Source organism: Ursus maritimus, unplaced genomic scaffold, assembly GCF_017311325.1.
Source record: "Ursus maritimus isolate PB19 unplaced genomic scaffold, ASM1731132v1 scaffold_9, whole genome shotgun sequence".
Classification (NCBI taxonomy): Eukaryota; Metazoa; Chordata; class Mammalia; order Carnivora; family Ursidae; genus Ursus; species Ursus maritimus.
The window spans coordinates 71681345-71703469 of record NW_024427107.1 but is presented as its reverse complement, the minus strand read 5'-3'; the positions used below and the strand labels follow the sequence as shown (position 1 = coordinate 71703469).

Genomic DNA, 22125 nt, shown 5'->3' with positions numbered 1-22125 from the left:
CTGGATGGTAGGAGCACAAAGGGGGCTCCCCACCCCCTGGTCAGCAATACGGACTCCATCTACACTGGCTCACAGCACCGTCACACAGTCCACTCTGCTCCTCCTTCGTGAAGCCTTCTACTCTCTCAATGCATCCGCACACCTGCCGCACTTGACACGGTGTAATTAACAAGGGGTTTAAATAGCGGAAGTGGTCCGAGATGTTTTATAATCAAGTGTGCAGAACGTAAATTATAAACCAATTCAGATCTGCCACCCCCTAATTCTCCCCTTCTTCACACCTGTCTTCCCATCTGTGCCCAGGAAATCAAGAGAAGAATTAGAAACTATCCACAGAAGTGCAATTGGGTGCTATTATTTGACTCCAGTAAGCTACTAGCAGGACGCTATTGATTTTTATATACTTTTTAATAATTGGCTCTTCCAAGGGCCAGGGCATGATTCTCTCCTTAGATCCTCATGGGAAGGCATTATAGGCGCCACTGGCTCCATCTGACAGATGGAGAAACTGAGCCTCAGAGAAGCTGCATAATGTCAAGGCCACAGCACAGCCAAACATACCAATGTCATGCAAATCAGGAAGAGAGGCCGGTGGGACGTCCTTCAGCTGCAACTTCCACGTGACGTTCACTCCTAAACGCTCCCCGGCCAGACAGTCCACCCGCACCGTGGATCCGTCACAGACAGGAATGGAAACAGGGGTCCCAAACGTCTTCGCCTATGTGGAGACAGACGCCTTCAGTTCAAGAACATAGAGTCGCTGGGGCGCTTGGGTGGCTTAGCCTGTTAAGTGTCCGACTTTTGATTTTGGCTCAGGTCATGATCTCAGGGTCATGAGATCAAGCCCCAAGTTAGGCTCCACACTGGGCATGGAGCCTGCTAAAGATTCCTTCTCTCCCTTTGCCCTCCCTGTTCACACTCTCTCACTCTCAAAATATATATATATGTATATATTTTTATTTTATAATGAGAGAGAGAGTGAGAGAAAGAGCAAGCACAAGCAGAGGGTAGGGGCAGAGGGAAAGGGAGAAACAGACTCCCTGCTGAGCAGGGAGCCTGATGCGGGACTCGATCCTAGGACTGCAGGATCACAACCTGAGCCGAAGGCAGACGCTTAACAGACTGAGCCACCCGGGTGCAATCCTCACCAAAAAAATAAAAAATAAAAAAATTAAAATTAAAAAAAATTAAAAATTAAAAACTAAAAGAAAAGAACACAGAGTCAGGAGCCAACTTTGCTGAGCCTACACCAGGTGCCAGAAAGTGCTATGTTTCTTCCTCCCGCCCTCCTTTCAACCCTACCCCACGGGGCAATGCACTACTAACCCCTCTCCCCTCAGTCACCCGGCACAAATCAAAGCTGAGTCCCGTTCGCGCTGGACTCCTTTTCCCTATTGCATTAGTATACCACTGACGAAAATCTGTCCTGGCTTTGTTTTATCTCCGACAGTCCTCAGTGGGGAAACGCGCCTAGCCTGTACCAGGCGCGCAAACATTGGTTAAATGGGAGAAGGAAGAAAGGAAGGAAAGAACAAACGAGCTTGGTGTAATGGAAGAGTCTAAACGGACCTGGACTTAGCTCTGTGAAATCTTGGGCAGCTTACTCAGCCTCCGTGGGCTTTAGTGAGCACACCTGGAACTCAAGGGTTACTGATGCTCGCTGAGCGGGGTGCTGTAACAACCAGAGAGAAGGAATGCAGAGCTCCTAGCTCTGCCCCAGGAGCACAGCCCGGGCTCAGTAATTAATACATAATTACTGCTTGTGTCGTCAAGGACGTTTCTTTGGATAAAAGGGGGCAATCTACGTTTCTACTTGTCTTAGAATCGTGACTCTCTGTATTTGGTTTTATGAAAATGTACGTTCTCCAAAATTCTTAGCATACGGGGCTAAACCTGAGCTGCTCTCTGAGTTAACAAGCTTCGAGCAGAACAAGAACTGATTTCATTGAGTGACTTTCATTTTTTAAGATTTATTTATTTAAGACAGAGAGAGAATACACACGAGCAGGGGGAGGGGCAGAGGGAGAGGAGGGAATCCTCAAGCAGACTCCCCGCCAAGTGCAGAGCCTGGCACGAGGCTCGATCCCAGGACCCTGAGATCATGACCTGAGCGAAGTCAAGAGACAGACGCTTAACTGACTGAGCCACCTAGGTGCCCCGAATTGCAGGACTTCTAAAGACTCCCTCTGTGAAGACTTGTGACTTCAAATCACAGAAGCCTTTGCCCATTACACAGCTAAAAACTCTGATCTTCGTTATCCGTGGTCCTAGGTCTGTCTTCTGGCATGCAGTATCCTCGTTCCAGGGAGGATCCATAATGTCTTCTAGCGGGTTTGTTGAAGACAGGACTGACACGGTGGTTCAGGGAGTGCATCCTGATATTTCAGTCTCCCTGCAGCCTCTCCTCCATAGGCGGCGGTAGTAATCCATGGGCGTTCACAGCTTGACCCCACGTCATCTGCCTGGCTCTACCACCCCCAGCTGTGTAACTCTGGACAATTATGTTAACCCTTTAGGCTTCATGCCCCTCACCCGCAAAACAGGACTAATAATAGTGTCCCCACAAGGATCGCAAATCCACGCCAACAGCGCGCCACGCTTGGCACATCGTGAGCGCTCAGCCCACGTCTGGTTTGACATCTTTATGCAGAAAGAATGGCCAGTGATGAGGAGGGATTCCACCCCCGCCACTATGTGACTAGCCTTGGCCAAGGACTTTCTCGTTCTGAACCTCACTTTGCCTCTTGGTAAAATAAGTGAGAGTTGAACCCTAGGTTCATTTGAGCCCTGAGGTCCTCTGCCACCGTGACCCTGAGCCCAGCCCAAGCCCCCACTCGTGCGGAAGGTCAGGCACATACCTGGATCTCACAGAAGCCCCGGGCCATGAGCTCGTCTAATATGAACACCTGGAAGGCCAGCAGCAAGCCCGCATAGTCAGCGCTGCACATCTTGCCTGGCGGGAGCCGGAGCTGGAACTGCCCTTGGGTCTGGAGGGTCTGCCAGAGCTGGGGCCCTGCATGCAAGCACCGGAGGTCAGCAGACACAGGCAGCAGACCGCTGGGATTCTTTCCTTTCTTTGGTTTTTCCTCCGTAAAAATCAGCCTTCTTCATTTAGCTTAGAACACACCAGCACTACCATCTTGCACGGCCGTCCTCAGAGCCTGAACACTTCCTAGCATGATGGCTTGTCTCTGAAATGACTTAGCACCCTCATGGCAAGCTCAGTCCTGCCTCAGCTTCTAAACCAGGCTAGCAGACATTTGGGGGTCCTGGACATTCTTCTTGCAAAATCTTCCATATTATCTTTCACTCGCACAGGACCAGTACACATGATTTTGCCAGTTAAGAGGAGACACCATAGACTATATGAAAGACAGAGTATTCTCTAAGATTGCTCAGTGCACAACCTACACTGTCATACACAACGGCCCTGTCCACAACGTTACGAGCTCAAGACCCATTCCCCTCTTCCCCCAAGTGCCTTGCTCCAGATCCAGTCTTGACTAGCCTGGTCTTAACTTCAGCTTAGGCCACTTTGTCACTGTCAGGGGGACAGACCATGTATTTGTCCAAATCAGATTGACCTTTTTCTGGATCACATTTTTTAGGGGGGAGAGAGGCAAAGGGGAGAATCCTAAGCAGACTCCACACCCAGTGCAGAGCCCAAAGTGGGGCTTGATCCCACCACCCCGAGATCGTGACCTGAGCCAAAATCAAGAACCAGACACTTAACTGACTGAGCCACCCAGGTGCCCTTCTGGAAACATTTTTTTCAATCCCAGAAAGCTTTGCCACAAATACTGTTTTCTGACAGCCACCAGAGCCTTGTGACAGGCCCAGGATCTGGGCCTCTCTCTCAGACACCCCTCCCAGTGCCCTGGGTGGACCCAGCACCGGGTCCCAGCATCCGCCCCTGCCCTGCCAGGCAGTGAGTAACCGTGGCCAGCCTCAGCCAAGGCAGATGTGGTCAGAGCTCAGTGTTGCCTCACAGCCACGTGGGCGTGCAAACAGGCTCAGTGGGAGAGCAGGAGAGAGGAACTCTGCTGATATTCAGAGGGCCCGGCCCCACAGCGATCAGAACCGATGCCCCCCTGGACAGTCCAGCCCCAGCTCTGCCAGGCATTAGCCGTGGAGCCCCAGACAGACCCCAGAGAGAGGCTGGTGAGTCAGCGTCGCTCTCAGAGGCCAAACAGTTCTGAGCTTGTCGACACCACAGTAACCAATATGGCCATCGGAACACGTACCTCCTGATTACACTCCTGTATCCAAGATATCCCAGGAGAGCCCGAAATGCTGGCAGTCCTCCTAAGGAGCAGACTGCTCCAGAGAAGCCCCAACCAAAGCTTAACCCTAGGAGTCTGTGAAGCACATCTGCTCCTTCTAAAAGAACATGCTTCTTTGGACCCTCTCTCCTGCTCCTGATGCCACCTGGCTTACTGTGGAAATGCTACATTTGGGCGGGGAAAATGCAGGTGCTCAGCCCTGAGCCCCGAGAGAAAGCAGGGTGCTGGGCAGACACTCACGCTGGCAGGCCTGGGGCTGGGGCGGTTGGGACTCCCAGCGTCCCTTCTCAAGGCTGCACACCAGCAGCCCCGGCGGAAAGGCACTCTGGTAGCCCCGGTAGCACCACAGCTGGCACCGCTGGACGGGGGCCCCTCCCGCGCCCGAGGCTCGCTCACACAGGATCACTCCACCAGCCACATCCGACGTGTTGAAGGGCAGCGGGCACTGGGGGCCTGGAAAGAAAGAGGAGCCACCATGGGCACGAGCCACACAAGGGGGCTCTGACTTCTCCCCTTCCCCGGCCCGCTCCCCTCCCTCTCCACCCTCTTCTTGGGCGAGCTCATCCTCTCTGCTTGAACAGACTCCGAGCAGGAACCGCTCCCAGATCTTCGTCCCCTGCTCGGATCCTCAGAGCTCCTTCCCACCTGTAAATCCAATTGCCAACTGGTCTTCTCCACATCGGAGCCAGCGCACCAGACCTCCTCGCTTGCGGCGGCCGGGTCTGCTTCCCCGTCAGTGTCCCAAGCTCAACATGCACCCCGGCCCCCAGTTGTCCCAAGCCAACATGTGGCAGCCCGCTAGATGGTCCCATCCCCTTGTCCAGAACTAGGGAGGGCTGCAGATGACCCCTTTCTGACTTTCCATCCCCACTGCACTCCCTTCATTTAGGTGTTAGCCACCTGTTCCCAAACGGCTATCCCCAGAAGCTTCCACACCTGGCTCCTTGCCTTTCTGCTCCTACATCCAATCCAGGCACCCCTGACGGTGGAGAAGCCACAGAGAAGCAGAACACGGGCTCTCAATTGCCCTGAGGACCCACTGACCCGCACTTCCCTCTCCTCTCTCGTCCCCTCCAGCCCCTCTGCCTCCACTGGGCTGTCCATCCCTGAATACAGCTTGCTTGAACACCCCGCCCATGCCCTTCCCTCTGCCTGCCCAGCTACCTAGAGGATTTCTTTTTTGACCCTGCATTATCAGCTCAACATCTCCCGCTTTCTAACACCCTCTGTGGCTCTCCCAGGCGGACGTAGCGAGCTCTCAGGCCTCCTGGGGTGGACCTCCACATTGTCAATCATCCAAGACTTACCATCTGCACGCTGGTCTCCCTGCTGCACGGAGCCAGGGCAGGAAAGGGGGTGCCTCTCCTCTGTTCCCCCAGAACACAAGGTCCAGGAATATATGTTAAGTAAGTGAGCAAACGAGTAAATGAAAGAACAGACACACTCAGTGGGACACTTCCATACCTGACCAGAGTTTTAATTATCTGATTCTCGGGCACAGCCTTGCTGCGTGCATGGGTCTGGTTTTGACATCTGCAATCCGCGTGTGACTCGAGAGTACTTGGGGGCCTCAAAGATAGAGAATGACCCATTCTGACCCCCAGGGTACAGCCCAGGCTTCTTTCTAATACCAACACTGGCGTCTGACCGAGGTTGTGCAATAATTAGCGGTGGGCTTCGTGAGTCCAAGTGCCATGTGTCCGTGGGGATGGGGAGAGTCAGCCTGTGGGTTCAGGGGGCAGCCTGCCAGGTTTTGAATCCTGGCTCAGTCACTTCCTAGCTGATCACCCTCAGCATGTTAATTAACTTCTCTGTGACTCAGTTTCCTCCCCCGTAAAATGGCGAGAACAGCAATGACCCCCACCTCCTAGGGATGGTGAGAATCCAAAAGAATTAAGGCACATAAAGAGCTCAAAGAAATTACTGGCACATAAGAAATGGTCACTAATGCTAGTCGTTATTAGGAATAACCGCAAGAAGACTACATTACTGCCTGCTTTGGAAATTGTAGGATGTGAATTAATCCTTTCAGAACAAAGAAGGAGCATCTGGTGCCCTACAAGGGTAAGCTTCCCCTCGCCATCATATCTGATAGTTACCACGAGTTTTAGAGTTTGTGAAACTCTGTCATAATCACTATTTAACTGCACCTTACTCAAAATAGCCCATGAGGTAGGCCGCCCGGTATTATCATCCTCCCTTCACAGATGAAGAAAGTGAATTTTGAGGATTCGGAGGGACAGAGCCAGCAGTTGGGCACAAGTCCTTTGAATCTAACCACTACCCCAGCAGATAAGGGCCACACTTCCCCTTACCCGGTGCTGCTCAGAAATGGGAAAGGACCACCCCCCCACTGCTGTCCCCTCCTCTGTGCTCCCTGGCCACCAGTATATCCTCTTCGGAGCCCTCCACACTGTCTGTTATAATCACCTGCTGATATCTCCAAGGGCCCGGCTCTATCCTGACTCAGGCAGGGGTCATCTCAGAGATGGGGAAAGTGGAGGCTCAGAGGGGCTAAGTGACTTGTCCAGGGACACACAGCTCGGTGACTGTGGGCCGGGGCTGTCCTGAGTGTCTCCCCCGAACTGATTTCATCTTCAAAGCAACTCTGTGAGGGAGGACTGTTGTCACCCTCGGCCCACAGGTGAGGACACTGAAGCACGGGGAGGTTAGCCTCTCTGCTTTAAGTCCTAGGGCAGCCGGGAGGGAACCAGGCATGACCCCCGAGGCTGTGCTCTGAGCCACCAGGCTGAGAAGTTGACAGAGACTATTTGAATGAATCCTAACAATGACTCAAGATATGGTAACAGTACTCCCTGTCCATTTCACAGACTGGGAAACTGAGGTCCAGAGAGGTTAAGGAACCAGCCCAAGGTTACCCAGCAAGGGAGTGGAAGAGGTGACATTCAAGTCTGCCTGGCCCCCACGTCTGAGTTTTCTCCTCCCCCACTCGGCAGAAACGTCAGGAAGAATAGCGTCTCTCATTGAGGCTGGCTGTCCCACTTGCTAGCTGTGTGACTCTGGACGTGCTAATGAACATCTGTGAGCCTCTGTGAGTTCTGCCCTCCATAATATGGGGAGATGGGACCATTCTATTTATCCGCATTGTTGGGGAGCCAAACTGAACTAAGAGATGTGAAAAGCACCTTTAAGCGGGTAAATCTCTGCACACATGAACTACTATCCTGGAATCAGGCAAGGCCATGTCACCTAGGGTCTTCCCCAACCTCATAGGAGCTGTGCTCCCACACCTGTTCCTGGAGGAGACACGTCAGTCTGCGTCCTCAGTCCCAGACAGTGAGTGAGCGCCACTCTTAGATGCCGAGGAAGCCGGATGCTGTTTCCACCCTAAGGCGGGCACTGCACCTCTGTGGGAAGCACACAGCAAGGAGTTCTGCCCATAAATACCCACAGGGCACCGCCTACATTTCCTGCCAGGGGACAGCTGCTCAAGGCGCCAGAGATGAGCATGACAGCATCCTGCCTCGTCCAGGCCCTGGACAGAAGCGTACACCAGAGCTCGGGAGGAAAGGAATGGGGGGAAAGGCGTGGGCGCACCGCAGGAGGGGGAAGAGACAAAAGGGAAGGAGTCCCATAAAGGAGGGGGCAGCTGTTCCTTCCACCCTGCTTTTGCAGCCTCCCCCGTCTCCTTCCAAATATAAATATACATTAACAAATCCACGGCGATTCTTTTTATGCATGTAATCCACTAGGCCTAACGAAATGTCTCCGCGGTTCCAGAATGTTGCTGACAGACTACGAAATCTTAAAATAAAGCAATAAGCCAATAACGACAGCTAAGGAAAGGCAACTGCAATGAAATCAGAATCACAGAGCAGTATTCCTCGATCCCACCAGACTCAACGCAATAATTTGTAATAAATATTCTGCAGCATCTTCCTTTACTGTCCTGAGACAGAATTCACAGAGTCTAACCTACCTGCTCATATAAATTTCAAAAGGACTATAATGTCTCATGACTTGAGTACACAGGAGAAATAAAGGGTAAGTAATTGAGAATCAAGTAACAGATTTTCATCTGTAATCATGTGCTTCAATATTCTAATATATAGTTATCTGATAGACAGTTCAATATTTGATACCAAAACAATTTTTTGAACTAAAACTAAAAATAAATCGATACCTCCACAAATTTCTGAAGCCTCCCAGTTGGGATGGACCCATCCCCACCGAGCTCCTGCTATCAGACCCCCTTCCCCACTCGAGGATGGGGAGAACAAGACCCAGAACCCCCAGCAGGCCAGCAGCCGAGCTTCTGAGCTGCCGGCTCTGGGGATCCCTGTACGGACCCCCTTGACTTCAGCTCCAGTGCTGAGCACTTTTAGGAAGTAGACACAGGTTTTGGCATCATGAGAACCGACTGCAACCATCCCCCTCCCACCCCCACTCTTCTGTGCCTTGGGAGTCCTCCCCAGCCTGAGTAAAGGAAGAGACGAGCAGCAACCCCCCACCAGCCCAGGGAGCCCCTCCAGGGGTCACGGCTTACTCTCACAGGCCAGCTGGCTCCCGGCCACACGGGTCCCAGGCACCTCCTCTCCACTGTCCAGGACACACCAGCAGCTGCCCTGGGCTGGATCACACTGCACGGGGGAAAATCCTCCATCTTCTGCCCTGCAGGCTGGGGTATAGACTGAGCTGGCTCTCTTGGACAGGACCCCACTCGGGAGTACTTCACAGAGGCTCGGGCCTGGACACAAAGACAGGCCAAATGGGCCCCATGGCCCACACGGCTGCCACCACCCACCGCTCCCAACTGCCACCCACGGCCACCTGCTGCCACCCACCTGCTGGGCCCTCCAGGGTCTGGGGCTGTCTTCCCACTGTGGTGTGGGCTAGGACAGGGCAAAGACTGGGCCTTGGTCAGATCCCTACTCCCCCTCCACACACACACGCACACACATGCACACACACGCACTGCTCTCAAGGAACGTAGAGTCTTTAAGGAGATTTAACAAGTGCGGGAGGAATTTTAGTGGAGAGAAGGGAACCATGGACGATGTGCAGGGTAGTCTGGGAGCCTGCAGACATCACTGCGCTCGGCTCTGGAAAGGAGGGCACGAAGACGTCCGGAAGGACTGATGCGTGGTCTGGGTAGGAACTAGGTGGGGAGGGCATAAGTAGTGCAGGTGGCCGAACCAAAACACGTGAAGGCCGGGGGGAGGGGGGCTGGGGGAGAGCACCCTCCTTCTTGAAAAGTGTGACTACAGTTTATAACCCCCAGATCCTGAGAACAAGAGAAGGGAGAAAGAGGAGAAGCAAAGGAAGGTGCAGGGGCCAGACATCGCCGGGCCATGAGCCACGGTGAGGCGCTGGGGCCGAGGACCCCGGCGACACGGAGGAGGGACATCTGCATCTTTGCACTTTAGGGACATCATCTGGACTTCACCGTGGAAAGCAGACCACAGGGCCAGGCTGGAGGCTGAGGGACCAGGCGGGGGCTGGCGTGGCATCCGTGATGTCCAGCTAGTATCCCCGAGAAAGCCCCAGTGCCGCTTCAGCTGGGACCGTGCTGGTCTGAGCTTCTTGCTTACACAGCACAGCCCACCCCCTGCCGAAGATCCCACTGGGGTGAGGGAATCCTGCCCCTACTTCACGGACGAGGAACCTGAGACTTAGTGAGGGGAGAGGCTTCCACAGCCCGGGAAGCAGTGGAGCTGGGATGGGGAGCCAGTGCTCACAGCAGGGGTTGGGGCAGGGGGAGAGACGACCACTCACATGGGGTGCTGCTGTTCGTGCCGGGTGGCATGCCGGCCCCCGAGGCCGGGTCCACACACCAGCTGCCGGCCTCCGACTCCTGCAGCCTGGCAAACTCTCCTGTCTGAGACAAAGCCGAGGGCAAGTCACCCCAGGGAAGATGCTGTTGCAGCCCACAGGTCAGTGGGCAGATGTCCAGAATGTTCCTTTCAAAACTACTGGTGATGGTTTCTCCAAAAAGAGAGGAAGACGCTATTCTGCTCCCAACCCTTGACATACGTTCTTTGAATTGATGGTTATAACCACCCCATGAGGCCAGGTCCACAGTTATCTCCTTCTAAGGTGGGGGAAACTGAGCCTCAGAGTGGGGACGCATCAGAGCAACATCCCATAGCTGGAGAACAGCAGAGCCAGGCGGGTTCTAAACCCACCCAGCCCCAAAGCCCAGCCACTGTCCCGCACCAAACTCCCCCCAGTTCCAGAAATGATTTTCCACAAGCATCCTTAGGAGAAAGGGGTCTATAACATCTGTGACAGAGAATAAAGAAATCAGTAGAAGGCAGCTGCCCAGACCATATCTGTCTGGGCCCTTCTCTCCCAGACTGTCCTGGGACCAGCCGGGGAACACTGAGCAAAGCCCTTCAATCCACTGGGCCTCAGTTTCCCCACTAAAAGGAAAAGGAGGTAGGACTAGATTGATGCTTGCATGCACTCCTTCTAGGAGTTCTTGATGGCAGAAAATGTCATGTCTCCTGTGTCTAGAACAGAAAACTGTAAGAACCAGCAGGTGCGCTGAGGAAACCAGCCGCCTGCCAGCTTCCTGTCTGTCACTGAGTGCTTCCCTGAGCTTCTGCTGGGCACCTCTCATTTCATACTCTGCTGTGCCTTGTTCACAGGCAAGAAATGACAGTAATAGCACCCGACATTCACAGGGGACATAACCAGGAGGACCACTCTGTGCCAATCCCCCCAAGTGCAAAGTGTCACTCAGCCCCGAGAAGGCAGGGACCCTACTGTCCCCTTTCTACACAGAGAGGCCCAGAGAGATCAGGTGTCCGCCCCTGTTTACATGGGTTGGCAGCTATACGGGTAAGATTCAAAGCCAAGCAAAGGTTTGAGAACATTTTACAGGATAAAGGCTTAAAATGGAGAAGACTGTAGTCACTAATTGAACTTCTCCTAGGGGGGTGGGTCAAAGGCACAGCCGTCCTGTTGGGGCAGTAGAGACTTGGGTCCTGTCCCTGGCACTGGGGCCTCCCCGGGAGGCAGACTGAGAATCCGCCTGCTTAGGACCTGCTCAGAATCGCTTCTCCCTGCGACAGAAGCTGTGGCTTCCACTGCTCCTTCTCCGTGGGCTGACGCGGGTACCCAGGACGGTGGAAGAGACTTCCGTTCCAGCAGGAGGGGGTTGTTAGCCAAGATGAAAAGCTAAAGAGGCTCATTCCTCTGTAAACTCGGTAGTAGCTGGGATCCATGTCCACAGTGCCAAACAGCAACAATAATAAATAATAGTAATAAGGACCATTTTGCTCGGTGATCTGTAACTTCTACAGGGATGATTTCTTCTGGCTTCCAGAAACTGCCAGGGGCTGAGCAGGAGACTGCTGTCACTCGGCAAGTAAGCGGTTAAGACTCCCCAAGAATCCTTTCTTTGGGGGTTTTGCATCTGTTCCTGCGATCATCTGGCGATCTGAGCAGGGTAATATTATATTGTCTTCCCTTTCTATTAAGACACAGATATGACGGGCATAGAAATGTGGCCAAGATGACTTTAGGAAAAGCAGAGCCGCAAGTATGTAAGTGCCGATTGTTTTGCAAAGACTTTTCTGGGAAGGTATTTCCTTGGGGCCTCAAGACAACCCTCGCACTAGGTAGGATAAAAATGCGGCCCAATCTTGGGATCGAATACAGCACACTGGAGCCCAGAGAAGGTAAGTAAATAGCCCAAGGTCCCACAGCCAGGGTCTGGCAGGGTGAAGACAAAAGCCCGGCCTAGAACTACCTGTGAGTTTTTAACTAAAACAGGTTTATTGAAAACTAGAAAAATCATCCTCAGCGTATGGGAAAAAGCGCTGGCTCCCATCTCAAACCTTCCTGGGCCTTTGGAGCCTTACCTCCAGGCAGGTTGGGATGAACAGGTCTTTTGGAGATGGGTTTCCCTGGGATGCAGCCTGTTTCCAACTGGAAAGCAGCCCACTGGCTCGAGATGTCTCACAGGAGGTGGGGCCTGAGAGAGAGAGAGAGAGAGAAGCTCTTAACTGACTGGCCATGGGTGTCCGGGGAGAGTGGGCAGCCCAGGCAGGCCCAGCATCAGGGTAGATGGAGGTGTCCTGCACACACAGCTGAACCTCAGAGGAGAAGCAGGCCATGCTTCAGGGACAGAGACCCAAGGAGGAGGGGTGGTGTATCATCCTTGAGATGTGACGTGGGCCTTGATGACATGGGTCCGAGCCCCAGGAGGGAGTCCGGCCTCTAGGGCAGCTGTGGGATGGTTGGCAGGCTGTTAGACTACAGAAGTGGATGAATGTGCCCTGGGAGGAGGTGGGAGGAAGGGGACTCCGGGCTCTTTCTCCACGGTCAGTAACTCTCTCCACCAAGGAAGCTAGGTGTCCAGATCAGGCAGGGCCAAGATCACGAAAGTCTTCCAGGCTTGGAGAAGTGGGAAAATGTGGCCTGCTTGCCCTCGGGGGCTGGTCTGAGGGTCCTCGGGGGCTGACCCATGGGCATCCCTAAGTTGTGTAATAACAGCTGTCACCATGGGCCTAGAGTGCCCACCACCGTGGTCGGGGCGGGGGCGGGAGGGGGAGAGCCCCTTGGCTTCACTTACACTGGGGGATCTGTGGGGAGCGGGCAGTCAGCGAGGCAGGGACGTACTCTCCCTTCCCGTCCACACACCAGCAGTACCCTAGGAAAGAGCCAGGGCTCAGAAGTTTAGGAGGTGCCCGGGGGGACAGGCCCCCAAATAACTGTCCTTCTGTGCATTCATAGCAGTACCAGCAAGTCCCACATCTACTCCTCCCTGCCCACCCCTGTCCACAGTCACCCCCAATCCCTCCCGCAATGACTCACTAGATCTTCAGGCTAATGGGTCACAACTCCCATAGTACAGCTGGGAAAACCAAAGTCCGGAGACACTAAGGGATTTGCCACCAGCTGCCAAGGAGGGGCCTAGAGTCCAGCTCACTGATCCCAGCACAAAGCCCTTTGCTCTCAATGAGAAAGGGGGGTGTCACTACACCACATACACACACACCCCCGCCCCAGGGTGCCCATCCCCGCTCACCAGTCCCGGCATGGCACTGCACGGGCTCCCAGCCTCCCCACGCATCGCACTGGGGCACGTAGGGGCCGGGCCGCGGAAGGGCGGATGCGCGTGTGGAATCCCCCAGGAGAAAGCCACGTCTTTGATAGAAGTCAAGGGCTGCAGGGGGGACAGAGGAGAGCAGCCATGTGAGCCTCCAACCTGGAAGGGCCTCAGCAGTGTGGGCTCTGTTGCTGACAACCACGCGTGTCCTTGTGCCAACACAGGCCTTCTTATGGACGTGACAAACATTGCCACCCAAAGTATGACAGAGGCACCTTCAAAGCAGATTGGCGCTCGCCAGGTTGTCCTTTAAAAATAAAAATGCAGAGCTGCAGTTTGAAGGGATCACTGCTGTTCTTCGAATCACCTCCATAGGGTGCAGATTAGGTCAGTGACGTGTCCTCAGGCACGTGAGACGGTGGTAACCACAGGTGGCATTTCTGTAACATTCATTACGTGCCAAGCACAATCTAAATATGTTTTAGCTAACGGGAGCCTCACAGCAACCCTCTACGAGGGGTGACATCACCCCATCTGACAGTGGTAAACTGAGGCACAGGTGATGCAGCTTACCCCAGGCTCACGGTGAGAAGTGGAGGGACTGGTCCTGAACACAAGAAGCCACTGTGTGACAACCTGCCTCTTGCCTTCCCTGCCAAGCCCTTCAATCCAGTGCTTTAGCGCCTTCCCCACAAAATCGGATCTGGTCTTCACAACAGCCCAGGCAGTCTGTGCTGTCATCCCGAGGCGTGGGAAGTGCTCAGTGGGGCAGGCTAAGTGACACACAGAGGGTCATCCTGTGTTCAGATGGCACCGTCCTCAGCACTTGGCATCCCCTGCCCTGCCTGGCTTTCTCCCGCCGCGCTCCCCACTATTGACAGACTAGATATCGTACGTATTACTGGGGCTCACAGTTCTCCCACCCAAGTCTGACTTGCTCCCAGCACCATCTTCCTCCTAAGTAGCCAGGAACTGTCCCCCCAGATCCTTTCTCAAGTCCTACCCCCTCAACGACCTCTCCACTCCTGCTGGCGCTTGGGGCGGGCTTATGGGGTGGGAAGGGGTGCAGCCCCAGGGTCACATCTGGGGCAGCCCAGCGAGCAGTGGCCGGCCTCACATTGGAGCACTTCTCCCGACTTGCTTCTCTCAGAGATGGGCTGGCAGCTCCCAAGACACCACCAGCCCACGGTCAGAACCCCTCGAGAAGACCAGGACCCCAGAAAGCGGTCTGGCATGCAGGACAGGACTCATGAGTCTGACGAGCTCTACCCGAATCCTGGCACACCACCTCTTGGTTATCATGAGTGATCTTAGCGGTCATGAGCTAGTTGCCTAATTTCTCTGAGCCACAGTTTCCCCATCGAAGAAATGGCTCTAATACTTACCCAACAGGGTAAGTGTGACATTTATATCAAAAGATCATCAAACTCATGCCAAGCGCAGCCGAGTTCAAGGACTCCCACACCCCTCCTTCACCCTCCTTAAGCCCAAGGACACTGTGACCATATGTTGTTGGCCAAAGACACTCGTGACCCTTCATCTCTTTTGCCCCTGGGCTCTCAATCCCCAGACTCTGCAGGACCTGGAGGCCGACACACAAAGAGCTTCCTCTCCTCTGCAAGGTTAGAGACACCTCCTCTCATCTTGAGGGATTCAAGAGAAATGAGCAATCCAGGTCCTTCTCTATGGACCCTTCCTCTTTTCACTACCGCCTTAGACATGCAAAGTCAGAGCGTGATGCTAGGTAGAGAGGAACTTCCCTAACTTGACTTCTGAAGAAAATGCCATCGTGCCATTCAGTGACTAGGTCTCTACGGCACCAAGAAGTACTTCTCCCCTTCTGCTCACGTCCCCTCCCTGACCAGTGCTCACATCTGCAGGAGCATCAATCCCACGGATCCCTCTGATGACATCAAATCTTGTCCAGGGACAAAATGGAACACAACTGGTGTCTTGCCAAAAGCAGAAATCCCCAAGTCTCTGAGGAAGAGAAAGAAAGCAGGGACAAAAGAAGCAAGGAGGATAGTTTAGCAACATTTACCAGCTTCCCACTCTCTGTCAGGCACTGTGCCGGGCCCCGTGATATAAAGATGAACAAGACGTGGTGTCTCGTGCTCCAAGAGAGACAACCGGCATGGCAGCAAGGCGGAAAACAAAGATGGCACTTGGGAGAGTCTCACTGGGGTTTGGAGAGCAAAGACACCTGAGTCCCCATCCCCAGGCGGTAGCAGCAGACATCCATGGGGGAGAAATCAGGGAGGCTCTGGCCTGCAGGAGTGGGGGGCTCTCGTCCTGGCACAGATGTTGTCAGGGGGAGCACCGCTTTGCTGTTGTGGGACCCAAGCCCAGAAAACCCCAGACAGGGAATCCACTGAGATCGTCTGACAAGGAGTGGGGAACTCAGGATGCTTGCAGTAGAGGAAATGTTTGTCCCTGCCCAGCTGGTGTGGGGACAATAAGAGACCCGGGAGAGAGGTCAGACCTCCTGCCTCAGAGGCTGCGGGTGGTGGAGGACGAGCAGGGGCTTTGGGATGAGACAGCCCCAGACTCTGGGCACCAGGGGTCAGCTAAGCAGGGGACACAGGCTTGGGGCCAGAACCATCCAGGCTCCACCAGCTATTCATTGGGTTAACTCGGGCATGTGACTGAACCCCAGTCTCTGCATCTGAGAAGAATCATGGATGGTGAGTGTGGGCACCGTTCTCGCGCAACTCCTTTTTCCAATGGAAGTAGAGGGAAGCTTCAGAACAGACCATGAGCATTTCGGGCTGGGAACCCCTCACATTCTAGCAAGAATGTCTGGCTGTGTGGTGGGCCGTGGGCACCATCTGCGTGATGAAATGTAGAGACCTGCCCCCAAGTGGCCGTGCTGGTGGATTCGGGAACATCCTGGAGAGGTGTGGATCCTTCCAGCTTTGGCAGATACACAAAACCACCTTGTCTTTTCTTCCCCGGGGACCCACCGGCCTGGGAAAACCAGGGCCACAAAGTCTTGAGGAGGACTGAAGAGCAACTAACCCAAGCCCCTGCCTCCCCGACGAGCTGGAACAAGAAGTCAAAGAGCGTGACACTCACTAGACTGAGCCGCCAGACGAATGGCATAATCGCCCCCACTCAGAAACTTCTCTGAGAAAGACTCCCGGGATGGAGAGAGTGGAGGAAGGGAGAGTTCCTCATCGGTCAGCCGGATTCCTTTGGCCGCTAGGAAACTCTCTCCCAGAGGGAACCAAGAACTGTTGGAAGCCAAGACGATCTCTTCTGTTTCCTTAATGAACTGCAGGACACGAAGCTTCACCTTCTCACAAGAGCCAGGACCTGGGGGAATAAAAACATCATGGCTGGACACCTCGCCCCCTCTGAGACATGCACACATGTCTGCCACAGCTATTTCCTTCACCCAGATCTTTTTACAGCCTGGAATGTTCCTTCGGTTTCATCTCCACAACTTCAGTCACTCACCATTGACAGAGGACCTGCTGTGTAAGAAGTCGAGCACTAGCTAATGTCTACTCCACGCTGGATGTTACACTAACACATTTACACAGACAAGCTAATTTAAGCTATACAACAGCCCAATAAGATAGTATTCTTATCGGTGTGTTACAGACGAGAAACTGAGGCATGGAGAAGCCATACAACTTAAAGTCATGTAGGCTCCATCCTAGCTAGCAAGTAGTTGACTCAGAGTTCTAGTCTACTCAGTAGGACTCTAGAACCAGAGATCTTGACCAGCTGCCTCCAATGGAAGAATAGACAGATATGAATGCATGGATGGATAGATGGATGGATGGATGGATGGATGGATGGATGGATGGATGGATGCATGGATGGCTAGATGGATGGGAGAGTAGATAAACAGATGGATGGAGGGATGGATGGATGGATGGATGGATGGATGGATGGATGGATGGCTGGATGGATGGGTGGGTGGATGGATGGATGGATGGATGGATGGATGGATGGATGGGAGAGTAGATAAACGGCTGGATGGATGGATGGATGGATGGATGGATGGATGGATGGATGCATGGATGGCTAGATGGATGGGAGAGTAGATAAACAGATGGATGGAGGGATGGATGGATGGATGGATGGATGGATGGATGGATGGATGGGAGAGTAGATAAACGGATGGATGGATGGATGGATGGATGGATGGATGGGAGAGTAGATAAACGGATGGATGGATGGATGGATGGATGGATGGATGGATGGATGGATGGGAGAGTAGGTAAACGGATAGATGGATGGATGGGTGGATGGATGAGTGGATAAACGGGTGGATGGATGGATGGATTAGTGGATAAACGGGTGGATGGATGGACACCAAAAGTTGAAGGGAAGCACTGTAGGTTAGTAGAGAATTATTCTTGCAAAGAGAAAAGAGTATGGCTCTCCGAGCGTGGATTCAAACATCAGTGTCCTCACTTACTAGCTGTGTAATTTTGGATAATGTGCTTAACTCTTCTGAGCTTCAGTCTGGTGATCTGTGAAGTGGGGATGACTGGGACATCTTTTCATAATTATTCTATGAGGTATTGCAGCTGAAGAACATGGCACAGTGTCTGGCACATCTTGTCTTCGAAATTGTCACTATGAACAAAAGTCACACTGGCCATATTTACTCACAGCCAATCCCTTTGTGAACTCAACAGTGAATGTGTTCAGCGGGTTCTTTTGACAGCACGGAATCAGCAGAAACCCTCGACTTCGGAATCTGAAGACATTATTGCTTTCTGTGGATGTTCTTGATCAAATCATCTACTCTACCAATCCCAGGGGTCAGGAATCCCTGAAGCGAAAACTGCCATCTAGAAACCTATGCTTGCTATCCATTTCTTCCAGAAAAGAATGAAAATGCTGTAACTGGACACGTAAGATGTTTTTGACACATAAGACCTCTTAAAATCTGGCCCAGATTTACTTTTACCTTCTTCTTCCACCACTCCCTCCCAAGTGCCCTCCCTTCCTACCACACTGAGCTTTTCCCCACCCCATTCCCAAGAAAGCAGACCCTTTTTCAGCTGCCCTGACCTGGCACATACCATTTCCTCTATCAGGAAGGGCCTGCTACCCATTTTTGGCTGGGCAAACATCCTTCACAATCTAGAAGCTGATGCAGTGCAAACCTTTACCTAATTCCTCAACCAGTGAGTTGCCCCAGTCTCTGGACTTATCCTCCACTGGTTTTCTGTGCTCATACTTCTAGCATTTCTGTTTATTATTTACATGATGACATGTCAGTTTCCCCCACCGGTCTCTGAGCTCCTGAGAGCAGACACCACACCTTTCTTAGGACTCTCGTCCCATCATACAGCACTGTGTATACAGTAGTTGTCCATAATTACATATTAAATAAAGAAAGCAAAATTTCAAACAGGCTGGAGATTATGATATGGACTGGAGCTGACCTCATGCCGCCAGAGGCAGGAGCCATCCGCCCTGCTTACAGGCAGGAAGGTCACCGGTCAGTCTATTACTTACTGTCATTTGCATGAATACAGCCATTTAGGAAGGACTTTCTATGCACCAGACCTGGCACTTTACAACGATTACCTTTCACAAGGCTCACAACAACCTTTGAGGGAGTTGTTCATCCTAACCAGACCTTACTGACTAAACCAAGGTTGTGACTCTGGCCACAGAGGAGTAGGTGGTAGAAACAGGGCTGAAGACCCTAGTAGAAGCAGCACTGTGTCCCCTAGGCCAGCCCTTCTCGAGCTTTCTGGAGCTTCAGAGCCTCCTGGGCCACCTGGAGCGATGCAGGTGTTGATTCAGCAGGTGGGGTCCAAGCTTCTAAATTTCTAACAGCTTCCCAAAATGACACTAACGCTGTAGTGTCAAGGCTCCGAACCCCTGGCCATCAAACCCTCTGGATCCTATGCCCCAGCAACAAAAGAGTTTGAACGTGTGCCCCCAGACCATGCGTCTTTCTTTATCTGTAAAGCAAATACACGTTTGACTATAATAAATGAGTAGGTCTAGTTCCCTCAGCTGGTGCAGCTGTTAAAAACAGGTCACTGCACAACTAATGAATCATCGAACTTTACATCAAAAACCAGGGATGTACTGTATGGTGACTAACATAATATAATAAAAAATAAATAAATAAAGTCTAAAAAAAAAATAGGTCACTGCAAAACTAAAAGCAGAACCTTAGAAGGAAAGGGAAAACACTACCTACAGGTAGAAGCCCTAATGCTTGCTTCCCGGCGGATTATCTTGTACACCCCGGTGATCTCCTCTCCATGGGGCCTTGGTATTCATGAGAAAGGCCCGCAGATTCTGAGCCCGGTTCGAATGCTTTGCCCGGCACTCAGGCCAAGGCGGGAAACCTAGCGACTACAGTTGTGAAGTGCTTTTGGTCTCAGCAACTCGGGCCTCAAAAATCGGATCCAAAGAGGACCAAATTCACTGTTAAAGTATCTGAAATTATGGTAAGGTTCTCGTGTGGGTACTCGTGACCGTTGGCATAGAGAACTTCAAAAAAAATGAAGGAGACTTTTTATGGAACAGGCACGCTGGCGTCGATGCATTCACTTGGGGGTCAGCCCATTGCTGGGACTCGGCTCTTCAGTGGAGAACCCTAGTTGGGGGTCTCCAGGCATTCAATATGTTCTCACCGCATGTTCCTATGTCCCAACATTCTAAAAACCCACTTGCTGCTGAAGCCTAAATTTTGGGGTGCCTGAGGGGCTCAGCTGGTTAAGCGTCTGCCTTCAGCCAGGTCATGATCCCGGAGTCCTGGGATCGAGTTCTGCATCGGGCTCCCCACTCCGTGGGGAGTCTGCTTCTCCCTCTGCCCTTCACCCTGCTTGTGCTCTATCTCAAATAAATAAATAAAATCTTTAAAAACAAATTAAGCCTAAACTTTGGCTAATGTCCAAATCGTCTGACTGATGTTAACAGGATCCGGAAAGGTGTGGACAATGTTGAACATTGCAAAGACTGGATTGAGAGATTTCTTTGGCCTTGGAGAGCTGAAATAGCACCTGTAATCTCAGCTACTGCTGGTTAGAGGGCTTCTCATTGGATAGTAAGTGTCGACTCCGTCTCGTTATCCTTTCAAGCTTCTGGCAGGGCCACTTGGTAATAAGACGTTTTAATTGAAGACAGAGTCAGCCTCATTCTGCTTATGCCTCTGAGACCACAGCTTTCCTATAAGTCCAGCTGCCACAGAGTTGAACTTACAGACCTCTTCAGCTGCTCTCCAATCAGTCGTGCAATTAAACTCCTCAAATAAATTAAAGACACTTTGAAGGCAGGAGCCCTTCCTGAGGCCCAGAGCGCCTAGCCCGTCCTTGTGAGTACAGTCCCAACGTGTGTTGGTGAATCAGACGCTGCCCCTGATTGGTGCGAGATTACAGAGGGGCAAGAGCCAGGTGACACCCACCTGACAGACTTTGTCGGTCCTAAGATCATGCTTTGCACACAGACGACATCCGGCTCAAATGTGAGGCCTTGATTTAAATAATCGATCACACGAACATTTAAAAATGAACTACGCTAACTTTGCCACTGCCCACTGCCGGCGTGTAGGGAAATCACTTCCTTTCTAGGAGCCTTGGTGCCGTGGTCTGAATGTTTGTCCCCCCAGAATTTAGGCATTGGAGCCCTACCCCCTAAGGTGATGGTACCCAGAGGTGGGACCTTTGGGAGGTGATTAGGGTTAGAAGAGGCCACGGAGGGTGGGGTCCTCTCGATGGGATTAGTGTCTTTATAAAACCATGAAGCTACCAGAGCTCTTTCTCTCTGCCGTGTGAACACACAGCGAGAAGGTGGTCTTCCGCAAGCCAGAAGACGGCTCTCACCAGGAACGGAACCTGCCAACGCCTTGATCTTGGACTTGCACCCTCCAGAGCTATAAGAAACATCTCCTGGTGAAGCCACCCAGTCTGTGGTATCTGTTACAGCAGCCAGAGCCGGCTAATGCTTCTGGGGCTCCAGCCACGGCCATACCCGAACTCCATGCCAGCTCTGACATTCAACACCTCCCCCCCCACTAGACACCCTGTTGGTACAAACACAGATTCAGCTTTCCACATGGCTTAACTCACATGCTGGGGCCTTGCTCGGCTCTGTCCGGGTGCCTTCCAGTTCTTGACCAGCTTCATCCACGCACCAGCAGCTCCGAAGGTCCAAGTGCGCCAGAGGAGTGCTGAAGTCTGAGTAGGACCCTGGGTACCGGCTGAGCTGGCCATTCAGGATCTGCCAGAAGACGTAGGGTTCCAGAAGGATGTTCCCACCAGGCTGGGTCAGGTTGCCTTCCATCACCGCCAGCGGGATGTCTTGGAAAGAAGGGTATCTCGCCAGCCCTGGGAAGATGCCCTGTTGGCCAGCCTCATACAGACTTTGAATAAAGAGTTGGAAGCTTCCGGAAGCTGCTTCTCGATAGCTCATGATCTTCCCTAGCAGCTCAGCAGGGGTCAGCTCCTGGCCACTGTTGTTCTGGGCCCCCCATCGCTCGTACCACTCGAAGGCCTGCTCGGGGGGCCCGTCGCACTGCACGGGCCTCCACTGCCCGCTGGTGCTGCACTGCGGGACGTAGCTGCTGGAGAAGGAGGGCAGCATGCTGGAACCGGAGCCCAGCGCTCGCGCGACCCCAAGGAAGGCTTTCTCGGCCTGTAACTGACAGGGGGTGGGGCCTGCGAGGAACAAGGAGAAGGTATGTCAGGTGAAAAAGTTCCATGAGCCCAAGAAAGATCAAGATGAAAACCCCTGACTGTCCAAACCCTATCTAAAACCTTACGCAGCCACAGAAATCCCATCAACCATAAATCTGGAAATAGCATCTAGACAGAGAGCATCCCCATCACCCCATGG

The 22125-nt window shown here is 52.7% G+C and overlaps 1 protein-coding gene across 1 annotated transcript in view; it reads right to left on the bottom strand.

Annotated features, from left to right (window-relative positions):
* TG (thyroglobulin) overlaps positions 1-22125 on the bottom strand; it is a 243772-nt gene that overhangs the window by 203529 nt on the left and 18118 nt on the right. Inside the window, exons 10-19 of the mRNA XM_008684160.2 lie at positions 21360-21947; positions 16378-16617; positions 13282-13419; positions 12826-12903; positions 12113-12225; positions 10020-10122; positions 8791-8991; positions 4524-4736; positions 2859-3013; positions 562-718 (exon numbers count right to left, since the gene is read on the bottom strand). Coding sequence (XP_008682382.2) covers positions 562-718; positions 2859-3013; positions 4524-4736; positions 8791-8991; positions 10020-10122; positions 12113-12225; positions 12826-12903; positions 13282-13419; positions 16378-16617; positions 21360-21947 — 1986 coding nt within the window. The remainder of the gene's footprint in view (positions 1-561; positions 719-2858; positions 3014-4523; positions 4737-8790; positions 8992-10019; positions 10123-12112; positions 12226-12825; positions 12904-13281; positions 13420-16377; positions 16618-21359; positions 21948-22125) is intronic.